This window comes from Ictidomys tridecemlineatus, chromosome 3 (assembly GCF_052094955.1).
Source record: "Ictidomys tridecemlineatus isolate mIctTri1 chromosome 3, mIctTri1.hap1, whole genome shotgun sequence".
Classification (NCBI taxonomy): domain Eukaryota; kingdom Metazoa; phylum Chordata; class Mammalia; order Rodentia; family Sciuridae; genus Ictidomys; species Ictidomys tridecemlineatus.
In genome coordinates, this window is record NC_135479.1 from 148477475 (window position 1) to 148490189 (window position 12715).

The 12715-nt window shown below is 41.1% G+C and overlaps 1 protein-coding gene across 1 annotated transcript in view; it reads right to left on the reverse strand.

The window, feature by feature from the left end:
• Positions 1 to 6160: 6160 nt before the first annotated feature.
• Upk1b (uroplakin 1B) overlaps positions 6161 to 12715 on the reverse strand; it is a 30233-nt gene continuing 23678 nt past the window's right edge. The window contains exons 7-8 of the mRNA XM_005327616.4: positions 10911 to 10994; positions 6161 to 7098 (exon numbers count right to left, since the gene is read on the reverse strand). Coding sequence (XP_005327673.2) covers positions 7048 to 7098; positions 10911 to 10994 — 135 coding nt within the window. The 3' untranslated portion in view covers positions 6161 to 7047. The remainder of the gene's footprint in view (positions 7099 to 10910; positions 10995 to 12715) is intronic.

Sequence of the window (12715 nt, forward strand, 5' to 3'; positions counted from 1 at the left end):
CATTTATAGATAGCCTGGTTTACCTTTAACTCAGCCTAGGGAGTAAAAACTTTTTTTTTTTTTTTTTGTTAAATTTAGTAAAGTGCTCATGGTTTCCATATTTTCTACCCATCTTTATACGAGACTGTCATTCTTGGGAGATTTGCTAATGGGATACTCTGTAGTGAGTAAGCTTCTTCCTTTCCTTCCATCTGTTTTCTGCAGAAATGGCCTCTGTTCCAATTCTCACAATTATGAAAGCATTCACAGATTGCAATTTGGAGGCTGTGGGTCCCTGGACATGGTTGGGGAGGGTAATGGAGGACAGGGATGTCTGAGTGGAATTTTTTTTTTAAGTTTTCTTCTTTTTTTTTTTTAGCTGTAGATGGACATAATACCTTTATTTTATTTATTTATTTTTATGTGGTGCTTGGGATCAAACCCAGTGTGTCATACATGCTAGGCAAGCACTCTACCACTGAGCTACAAGCCCAGCCCTGTAAAGGGAACTTGAAGATTCATATTTGAGAACTCTTTTTACCAAATGGAAACAGAATGTAGTTAATAACATGTAGAAGTTCCCTGCTTTTTGTTTATTAATAAGGCATTTGCATTTAAAAAAATGTTGGAAGCCACCCAGTTATGCTTTGATCCAGTTAATTCAAGTCATTTCATTGACTTCTTAAAAAATTTATTGTAATGAGAAGTAATTTTTTAAGACTTCCATGACACCTCTGTGCCATTTGACTATTTCTGGCCATTCAAGGCCCAGTGGTTGGCTGGAGGCTTGTAGCCACCTGCTTGCCACTGGGTGTCATCCTCCTTGTTTTTACTTCACAGTTGGGCAGCGGAGTTTGACTTCTAAGAAAAGGAACATCTTCCCACCTCTAGCCTTGCATGTTTTCATTTTCAATTGCCATCCGGAGGTCAAACACTTTGAATACTGTAGAGATAGTTATGCCTGCTATGATTGCTAAGGATTATTTGGGCATCACAGCTACCTAACACAAGGAGTGTGTTACTTTATAATTTTTATTTCTCACTTACATTAGCCTTTATTTCTTTTATGGCAGTTTATAGATTGTAATGCTTTTACACACACTTTGTTAATTAATGCTGCTGACTCTTAAGAGGGGCAGATGAGAAAATGGAGGTCCACAACAGGTGGATCATTGCCAGAAATACCATGGCTTAAAAATGGCAGAGTCAAGGCCAGACTCAGGTCTTCTGGCTTCAAGACCATTACACCACATTGGCTCCATCTGGGTTGCTTCTTCACTTGAGATAGTTTTCCTGAATCTATATCCCTGTCCTACCCCCTACAGAGGTTTGGTACTTCTGGACTTTTAAACATACATGTAAGTTCTCATCTTTTAAGTTATTTCTAGACTTTCCCTAGTAATTCTGTCCTTAGCCTCCTCACTTCCATCCAAGCCCCAATTGGATAATTTTCCTGGGAGTCCCCAAATGCTCTGAATGGACACTTGAAGGAGCTTAAAAACATTTTTCTTCCAGACTCAAAACTTCCACTTCATTCAAATGTATTGAGTAGTATTATGTATTCTTATATATAATATAGTCCCTGTCAAGAGCCCTTAACATGCACAAGATGGAGCATTTGTGGATACATTCTTAAGTTCTTTTTTGCCAAGACATTTTAAACTGTTGCCTCTTTTATTCCCTTTTGATATATAGATAGCCATCTTACACCTGCTGAGAGGTTCTGCTAGGTCTCTAAGATATACACAAGGGAGCAGCTTACAAGTCCCACTCTCAGGGAGCACACCTGTACAGGTAAAGGCTTCATTGTTCCATTGGCAGTTGTTGAGAATTCAAATAAATATCAAACCTTGAATGTATATAGTGTGTGTGTGTGTGTGTGTGGTATGTGTGTAAGTGTGCAATTTGGGGGCTTGGAATAAAGGTAGATAAAGGGTGGAGTATAATAATTGCTTAGTACAGATCAGTTTCCCTATGTTTTTAAATGTTAACTTTCTAATAGCCACACAGGGTGTGTGTGTGTGTGTGTGTGTGTGTGTGTGTGTGTGTGTGTGTAATGTATGCACATATACATACCCCTATGTTTATGTGCTGCAAAGATAAAACAGATTTAAGTTAATTCCTCAAAATTGGTAAATTTTAAGGAGGTAAAGTTTGAGTTCAGGTTTCTCTTGACACTAATATTGCACCCCCTTCCCCAAGAATATCACCATGTAAAGAGATTATAGAATTTCCTTGTGAGGGGAGTGAGAGATAGATCTCATTCTGTTGCTAAGATTCTAGAAACAATACAGAGAACTTGAGAAGTATTCATTAAAATGCCTTATCTTGATGACCTTACTACATTCTTCCACTATGGAGTAGGAGCTTTACTGGAACATTATTACTCATAGCTATTGTTTGATGGCAAGTAAATTTGGACCAATGTATTTGGTCATTAAGCTTATCTCAATAAATTGAAGCAACAGCACTAATTGATGTGTTCCCATGGATTATGAGCCAAGCAGAATTCTTCAGGCCAGATTTATGTTATACCTTCCTGTTAGGCATATCTTCTGGGCTGTTAGCCTTTCTGATGCATACTTATGTATCTTACTGAATCCTCCCAGTGCACTGTGAGGGTAGGCCTGATTTCCTGAAGCAGGCCCCATGAAGTTAAGAAACGACTTGTCAAAGTCGTGCACCGCTGGGATTTAGAGCCAAGTCTTTGGCTCCAAAGCTCATGTTTTTAACCACTTCATAGTAGCAGATAGATAAATAAACCAACAAATACAGGAAATAAGGGCGGATGGAGTTATTTAGAGAAAGTCAGTACCCTTCAGCCAAAACTCCCTAGGAACCCAACTGTAGATAAATAGGATTAGATCTGGCCAAAGGACACACAATTTTGGATAGAAAGGAAGAATAAGTTCAAGAGTTCTATTGTGAAAACAAAATGGGACTTGACCCATTGCAGAAAGGACAACGCCCCATGGGAGAGCCATAGAGTGAGTCAATAAAAGGGGTGGAGAGAACCTATGGGGGCTTTCGGCTCCCGCTGGGTCACTGCGGGAGGGTCTTAGGAAGAAGGGTTTGCTTCATACCACATGCTGTCAGGACCTGCAATCTGGGGGAAGGGAATGGTGGGGGTGGAGTGGGGAGACAGCCCACAGGATGGTCTGTCTGGTGTTGCAATCAAGTAAACTCACTCCAGAGTTAGTCTATGAGTGTGTTTCTAACTAAGTTTTGCTTGTACAGAAAGAGGGACCCTGGCAGGAGAACATTGCTGAGCTTGGTAAGATTCAGCAGTCACTCATTTTAGTCAAGAAAGGAGGTAGTTGGTATTTGATATTAGACATACAATGAACTTGGGCAAATTTTGTGCTTGGGCAAAGCTTGACCTTCGCTTTGCCTCATCTTATGGTTGTCTCACATGACCTGGCTGAGGTTGGTTTTCTGTGAGATTGTTTATGTCTAGTAGGAGATTAGCAGAGTCTAGGCCTGCTTCAGAGGGATAGGGCTGCTCTCATTTCCTCCATGTTTTCCCTTCTCCTTCTTTTAGGTTGAATCAGTCAGGCATTCTACCACTGAGCTACATCCCCAGCCTATTAATTTTTTTATTTTGAGACAGGGTCTCGCTAAATAGCCCAGGCTGGCCTTGAACTTGTGATTCTCCTACCTCAGTCTTCTGAGTAGCTGGGATTAAAGGCATACCTGGTTCTTGTTTTCTCTCAAGAGGAGCTTAGGGTGGAGACTACTAGGCAGTAGGGCATGACTATGCTATTTCCCTTTAACCCCAGAACTTGACTATTTATCTCCTAAATGTGTGTGTGTGTGTGTAAGAGGGCTTGGGGTTGTGGGCTGAGGGAAGAAGGATCAGCAGCAATATGTGTGTTTAAGCAATGCTATCTTTCTCCAAGTTGTTTTTGGATCGCCTCCTTGGATGTGACCACTTGAGCCTTATGATAAAAATCTCACATATGAAAGCAAACTCCACAGCCTACCACTAGCCTTGGCTGGGTTTCTTTGATCCTGCCTAGTAGAAGTTGAAAAGGATTCAAGTGAGTTAAAACAGGGACGAGAAACTAGAGAAAAAATTAGATATAAAAGGAGAAAAGTGTTCAGTCTTAGTAGAAATGAGACACCAGGTGAGTTTCCAATTCCTCGGCCACAGCACAGCTTGTCAACCAGATTGATTGGGGTGGGGGGTTGGCGTGTGAGGTTGAGAGGAGATTAGATTTTCAAGTTTACATAATATTATTTCTTTCCTTTATGGGTAGCCAAAAACCATCTGATTGGCTGCTTCAAATAGAAACAGATTCTGTGTATTTTGGCTGATACAGGAAAAAAAAAAAAAAAAGTTATGGGCTGACTCAGGGCAGTGGGCTTTCTAGATGTAAACAGTCTGCCAGGAGCAGGACCTGCAATCTGGGGGAAGGGAATGGTGGGGGTGGGGAGACAGGCCACAGAATGGTCTGTCTGGTGTTGCAATCAAGTAAACTCACTCCAGAGTTAGCCTGACACATTTTTGGTGTTAAATAGTAATTGTTCTTTGCCCACCTGATAAGTAGGCTGATTGTCAGATAAGAGGAGGCTTCACAAAGTGATTTTGTCTGGGCTTGTCTCAAGCCTGCAAACTGCCAGCTCCCTACAGACAAGCACTCTGCTTTCCCTTGCCTCCCTGGTCTGGGAGACCTGGGCCGATGACCTCCTGAGCTGTGGCTTGGAGTCCAGGGCTTGTAGTGAGTCCCATTTTCAGTTCCAGGACTCAGAAGAAAGAGAGGGAAGGGTGGGTCTGCAGGTAAGGGGTGAAGCAGTGGCAGCAAGAACCAGGAGAATAGAATTGCCCTAAAGTTAAGCTGAAAATTCCTATGAGCTCAGCTCAGAAGTGACGATGGCTGGCCTCTGCAGTGGGGTCCTCGGGTCTACATTCTGTCTCAGCTGAAAAGTGTGTCCTTCTCAAGCTCCGGGGACCTGGTCATGGTGGGTCCGGGTTTCAGAGCTTCTTTTGGTTTTAGGAGGAACCAAGCCTGTGGAATTTGTACCTTCTCTGAAGGATGATGCTGAGGCTCTAGGCAGGAAGCTAACTGGAGAGGGGACCTGGGAGCCAAGGCTAACCCCTTTCTCTTCCTGGTTATCTCTTGGTAGGGAAGTCAAGTGATAAGATTTAAGGAGCAGCAAGTGCCTTATCTTGCCCCACAGTTGATCCTTCCTGCTCCTATTGCTGAATCTGTCTTCCATTATCAAGGAAAAATCTGAAGTGACTAAGAGACCTGGGACTAGTTGTCACTCACCCCTTAGTAGGAATGAGTTTTCTGAAAGTCTTTCCCCTGGCCTGTCTGAGATCCAGTCAACAAAGGAAAGGGAATTTTGTAGGCAGAGACCCTTTTGGAGCATAAAGCCTTGGAGTGGATTTGAAGCAGGAATGAGCCAGTGGCCTAAGGCACAGGAAAACCTATTTATTTTATAGATGTACAAACTTTTTGCAGAAGCAAAAAGCACAAGATGCAGGAGGGAGTATGGAAAGGAAGATAGGAGCTTTGCCCAAATAAGCCCCTTCCTTCTCCTTCCCTTTCCTAAGAGACCACAGAGAGAAACAGTCAGCCAAGTACAGGTGGATTTATTCCCATACCCCAAGATGTCTTTGTCCTGGAGAGACAAGATGGGTTGGGATGGGGAGAGCTGGCTTTGGTCTCCTAGCTGGGGAATCAGGGTCAGAAATCAGACTCTTGCCCTGGTTTGGCCCCCAGGTGCCCCCAACAGGTGTGCCCTCTGCTCCTCCCTCCTTTGCCCCAGCACAAAGCCTAACAAGAACCTGGTAAAGGTGCAGGAGGGGGTGCTCCGCGTATCTGAGTTAGCTGTCCCCAAATGACAAGTGCATTTTCTTCATAAGGGACACAGTTGTTTTGGCGTCAGACAATTGCACTCTCTCCAAGGGAAGAGGAAAAGGATCTGAAGGGCATCAGCGCCACCAGCACTTCTTGGGTAAGGAGAGCAGGAGTGAAAAGTCACAATAAACACAAAATTCCAACTGTTTCACTGTCCATCAGGGCCAGCCCATAGCAGGAAACCGCACCCTGTGTGCGCAGTTTCCATCTCCTCCACTTTAATTCCCAAGAAGTAGGCTCCTCTGTTGAGAAATCGATTTTGTTAGACTCATACAGGACCCGTTAGGGCGCCAGTATAAACAAAAGAAGTAAACAACTTTTAAAACCCTCTTTATTTATAAGATCAGGCAAACTGATGTTGAGTTATAGGAACTTCCTTTAGGACTGCAAATGAAACAATTCAGAAGAGAAATATTTTGACAGCAAACAAAAATCCCTATAAATCACCTTGTTCTACTAGCCAGCCTTCATCTCACCTATTGGAAAGGTGTTTCAAGTTGAGACTGTTCAGGTTAAAGACTGAGTCAACATATATCAGGCCCCTTCGATGTCCTCAAAGTCCACATACTTTTAATTAATGGAGAATTGATGTTACTAAGCGTATCACTCTAAAGGGCATGACAGGGAATTTCAACCATCATTAACTAAAGATCATGGATTGCTCTGGAAAATAAAAGGATCCCAAAGTTTTATCAAGAGACTCACAGGTCCGTGGATCAAAAGGCAAAAGACACAGTTCAGCAATCTTTTTCTTCCTTCTCTCATCCAGACAATACTGAGATAAATGGAAGCCTGAAAGCTTTTTTTTTTTTTTTTTAAGAAAACAAGGGGAAATAGAGGCAGATTTGTTAATCAAATACAGAGCTGGCTTACTGTGACAATATAGTTTCTTTGAATATTTTTATGCTCCAAATTAAAAATAAACAGGGATGAGAGAGGCTAGTCTCCACCTTCCAAATCCTCTCTGTCTTACAGTGCATAAAAATGTTGCATAATCTTAGACAAAGACTTAAAATACTAGCCCTGAGAACTGCAAGATCCTGAGAGTCCAAAGGCTCTTCATATCAGCTGACTTGGCAATGTGAGATTAGACGTGCACAGGTTATACTGAAGCTCGAATGTGGACTATTGGGAGAAAACGGGTTCCAGCACCAGGTCCAGAGTCACCCGAGGAAGGAGGTATGGTGGTGACACTTTATGCTCAATATTCAATTCGGCTCCAGTAGAACATGGTACCCAGGAGAACCCAAAACTAGAATAGAAAGGGGGAAAACAAAACAATTTATAGAAATATTTACTTGAGAAAAAAATAAAGTTAGATTCTTTCAGGCTTAGGTGACACTGATTTTAAGAGCAACTTTAAGCAACGCCACAACCTAGATATGACAGAGTCCATTCTGATCTAAAGCATCAGTTATTACCTGCCTCTCAGAGGCAGCCTTCCTGTTTCCTGCTTTCCAACCCCAAGTGCCATCCTGGACTCTGACTTCTGAGGTTGCTCTTCTTATATCTATGCTAAGTTAGCCTCCTAGGGAAATTCTTTCTTCTTGATATTGGGGCTAATTAGTCCCCAATGAGGTCTCATTTCTAGTAGCTACCATTTTGGAGTAAGAGTTTTTTCCTTCTAAGTATTGAACTCTTCTTCCAAGCGACTTCTCCTTTTTCCTCTGATGCCTATGATCTGGAATAGCTGCCTCTGATGAATGCTACAGAACCCCAAACCAAAGGAAACTGACTTAGTCAAGGTGTTGGAATATCTGAGTTCTGTTTTAGGTCTGGCAACTCCTCCCAGGGGACTTTAGCCAGGTCACTTAACTTTCCAGAGCCTCAATTTCTACAAATATAAAATAAATATAGCACCTTCTCTACCTACACCAGAGCTAGAGAAGTGAATGAAACAACAACAATGACAACAACAATAGTAAGAGTAATACTAATAATTGAAGCTAATGTTTACTAGGGGAACTTATATTCATCAGGCATTACTATTTCCAAAAACTTCTGAAGAAACTGAGGCACAGAGATGACAAGGAATTTAATCAAAGTCATAGAATTATGGATGCTGGGTTGTGAGCCAGGCAGTTGGCTTCGGAGTTTATCTGATTAAGCACTGTGGGAAAATCCTTTGTGGTCAGCAGTGAACTGGACATGCCCAAGAGCTCTCCTCAATTACTGTTCCTTGAAAGATGGAAGACTGATTACTTACCAAGCTACTGTTGTGGAGGTTTAATACCGAAAGTATTTGATGTGGCACCTTGTACAGAGCACACCCTCAATACCTTTAGGTCACTTCCTTCCATCTTCTGAATTGCAAAAATTTTACTATATCTAAAATCCACTTGATATCAAGAGGTGCAACTGGTCTGGAGATCTAAGGTACTCAAAAACCTTTAAACGTCATCCTACAGTTCCCACCAACTGACTTGAACAGAAATCTTACTATTGATACCTTTCATTCATTCAACAAATTATTGAACCCTTACTATGGGCTATGCTAGGTCCTTGACAGCAAAGAGCATCTGATCCCTAACCCTTGGGCAGTCAAATGCAACACAGCAGGGTAGTTCCACAACAGGTTATGCACAGGGTGTTGTAGGAACTCTGAAGGGGGCAGACCAAGGGATCACAAGACATCCTTGAAGGAGCTGACTTCCCTCTCCTTCCTGCCTCACTTAATTTACTTCCCCTGAATCCAGCACTTCTCAAATTATGGTACCTAAACACCCTTTCCGGGTTTCGAGATGCTTAAACAATTATTTCAAGACTGCTTAAACAATTATTAGGGTTCGTTGGCCTTTTCACTGTTTGACATTGGTACTAGTGCAAAAGCAGTGTAAGATAAAAAGTGGCTGTGGCCTTAGCAAGAATTGAGGTAGAGAAGCTAAAATATGTTAGTAGTCATTATATATTCTCTTCTGTCATGTACTTGCAGTAAAAAACAAATACCAGTTTTACTGGAAATTATCCTCAACGGAGTAGTAAGAACTAGAATTTTCTTTCATTTTGACCTTTGAGTACACATCTTTTAAATATTCTGTGTGACAAAAAGAGAAATATGCCTACAACAGTCCTGTGGCATAGTGAAATATGGTTGTCTGGAAGAAAAACACTTGAGTAACTTGTTTGTGAGCTGACCTAACCACATTTTTTATGAAGCACTATTTTTACTGGAAAAAAAATGACTAACAGATAGGCTATGGTTTTTCAGAGTTGGATGTTTGGTCAGATATTATCTCAAAGATTTACAAAGTGAGTCTGTCCCTTCAAGGAAAACAACTGATAATTTTTTTTTCAGCAATAAATTTGAGCTTTCAAACAAAAATCAGATCTTTGGAAAACTGATCTGTTACCCTGAGCTTGACAGTGTTCCATTGCCTGAGATCTTTTTCCAATGTGGTGATATCAATGAAGTGATCTTTTGGTGTTGCATAAAAACATCAATCAACATTTGGCAGACATGCCTAACACAATGAACCAATATTTCCCCAAATAGCCAATTCCTGATGTTATAGAATTATGCATAGTAAAAGATTTATGCAAAGGGTAGTACAGACCAATGTAATATATTCAATGAAATAACATGAAAAGTTTGTTAACACAGTTTCAGATTCTCTATGGCAATAGATATTTTAAAAAGTTGTGGAATTTGGTGAAATATCAAAAGAATATTCACAATTATCTTCAGATAAGGTTATTAAAGCATTCCTGCTGTTTTGACTATACATCTATGTGAAGGATGTATTTTCTTCACATCCTTCAACCCTGTCAACATATTACAACAGATTGAATGAAAGACCAAAAGAGAGACTCCAGCTGTCTTCTACTAAACCAGACATTAAAGAGATTTGAAGAATATAAAATGATGCAATTTTTCCCCATTTTCTTGTGTTGTAAAATAGTTACTTTTTCCCACCAAAATGCTCTTTATGTTAGCTACATTATGATTATTGTAACTGCATCTTCATCATCGTTGTTGTTATTATTTGACATGCTGGGATAAAACCCGGGGCCAGACAAGCACTCTGCCACTGAGTCTCATTTTTTGTTTTGTAAAATAGTCATTTTTTCCCCACCAAAATATGTCCTTTATGTTAATTGTGTCATTACTATTATAACTGTGTTGTTGTTATTGGACAATGCTGGGATTGAACCCAGGGCCGTGGGCATGCCAGGCAAGCACTCTACCACTGAACTACATCCCCAGCCTCCTACTAATTATTTTAAAGTGAATTAACAAATATTCAATTTTTTTCTATCTTAATTTCTGATGGGGGTAAATATGAGTAGATATAGGCTATATAGGTAATAGCTTTTTGAAGTCCTTAATACATTTTGGGAATGTCGAGGGGCTGTGAGACAAAAGTTTGGGACTGCTCCCTGAATGCAGTGTTTCTCAACTTCAAGAGCAAATTGGAATCATTTGAGGTGGGGAAAACAGCCTGGCCCAGGACAACTGAGTCAGAATCTCAGAGGCTGAGATCCAAGCTCTTTTTGTTATTGTTGTTGTTGTTGTTTGTTTGTTTGTTTATAGCTCTTCAGGAGTCTTTAATGTGCATCCAGGGCTGAGAACCACAGCTCTCATCTCCTGCTTGCATGTGCAGCTGATAGAGAGGGCAGTAGGAAATGATGAGACCAAAGGGGGCAGCCTTTTGGAAGGAACTAGGTGGATGAGGCTTGGGCAGGAGCCACCTAGATAACTGACAGTCTTTGGGGTCTAGTTGTAATGCATTACTGAGATCTGGAGCCCTGGAGCAGCAGGCTGGAGTTCAGTAAGAAGTCTAGGCAGGGGAAAGAGGCAATCGCACCCAAAGGCAAGTGCATCCCCGGAAGCCAAAGAAGGTCTGGTTGGTCATGCATATCCTTTCCCTGGCAGGGAAGTTAACTCCCTACACCTCAAGGGGGCCCACTGTCCTTGTTCTGCTGTCAGAAGCTTCCTGACTAGCTTTCAGCTTTGAGGTTTTGTTTCCTGATCTTCTAGTGTGGTTGAGAAAACCAGTGACAATTTTAAGGTTTTTCCTTATCATCACCCTTTCAGAAATAAAACATGTGCCAGAGGATACTCACAGTCCAGCAGAGAATGGCAAATCCAAACCAGGCAACCCCCCAGGCCTGTCGGTTCATTGGTCCAGAGATGAGTTCATAGCAACCCTGGAGGGGAGGGGATGATCCACATTGGTGTGAGAGCAACCAGGACAAAAGATGTAAGAGATCAGTGGGAAAGCAGATTACTACTTGGGTGGATGCCTTCCAAAGTCCAGTTTCACAACCAGGCTATTTCCACCTCCCTGTGGACAGTCAGCTACTAGAAGTCTTTTGCTAAAGGAATATAAGTAACACTGTTGAATTATTAGTCTACATCACATTTATTTGTATCTTTATCCCTCAGTCATATTAGCAAAACTGTTACTATATATATATAATATTTTCCCCATATTGAATATGTGGATAATACATGCTCAATAAAATTTGAATTTTTTTCTCCTCCCCAAAGGGCTGAATTACTTTTTGATTTGTTCATTCATTTTACTTAAAAGTAAAAATGATTCTGGTTATGAAAATCAGAGGTCTTCTGTAGTCATTTAAAAATAACTATTAAAGGAATCCCGCCCAACATTATGCTCCCTAATTCTCATTTGACATCATTATTTCAACATTATTGGATTCCAGTGAGCTCTCAAGGAGCCATGATACATTTGCAAAAGAGTGATTAACTTTTTTATTCATTTATTCATACATGCCACAATTCAGTGAGCATTTATACATGGCATACTCTGTTCTAGCCACCTGGAACAATATCCATATGTAAGGCTAGAACTGCCATCTGAGCAACCTTTACTAAAGCCCTAGGAATTATAAGGAATCCCTAGGAAATTCAGTAACAAGGGTCAATGGCACGGACCATGAGGTTCTGAGGCAAAAGTGCTAGATTTACCAGAAAATGTCAGCAGATTCCAGCAGATACCCTAGGCTTACCAAGTTCAGGCTCCATTCAGTGACCACACATGGCCACTTGAGCTTCTATCCTCATGACTCTGCCCCAGTCCCTTATTAATCTACATTTGTGTCCTTCCTTTGCTTTTCTTTGATTTCTTTACCATTTTACTCTTCTCCATTTATATTACAGGCATTTTCATTTTCTAAATGGCCTAGTGAAAAAATCTTCAAATTATCTTTAACTTTTTTTTTCTTTAGCCAACATGCAACACTTGAGCAAATCTTTTTAGTTTGGCTATAAAAATATATCCCATCCAAAAGCTTCCTCCCCCTGGTACCACCTTGGCCTCTCAGGCTCTCACTTCAGGATTGCAACAATGCCCTCCCAATTGTTCTCCCTGAGGCTTGAGTGAACTCATAAGATCTAGACCCATCCTTGCCTGATAGCCATCCTTCACCCATCATGACCCCATCAGACTGACCTCCTTGGTGTTCCTCCAGAAATCTAAGAAGCCTCCCACTGGAGGGCCTTAATGTTTTTTGTTTCCTTTATTTAGAATTCTGTCCCCCAATCTTCCAGTGTCTCATTTTCTCACTTAATTCAGAATTCTGCAAACATCATCCTGACCAAGCCTTCCCTGACAACTAGAGTGAAAACCTCCTTCCCCCATCATTCTTTGTATGGTTACCCTGCTTTGTTGCTGCTCATGGCATTTATCACCCCCTGGATTTCTACCACTTATTTGGTGCCATGTTTATTATTTGTCTCCCATACAAGAAGGCAAGTGCCACAAGGGCAAAGATTTTGTCTTGCTCATTGTTGAATCTCCAGAATGAAGAATAAGTGCCTGACACATAGAAGACACCTAGTAACATTTATAGAGCAAATGGAGCATGATATTAGGGAATGATTACAACAGCATCTTTTACAATAC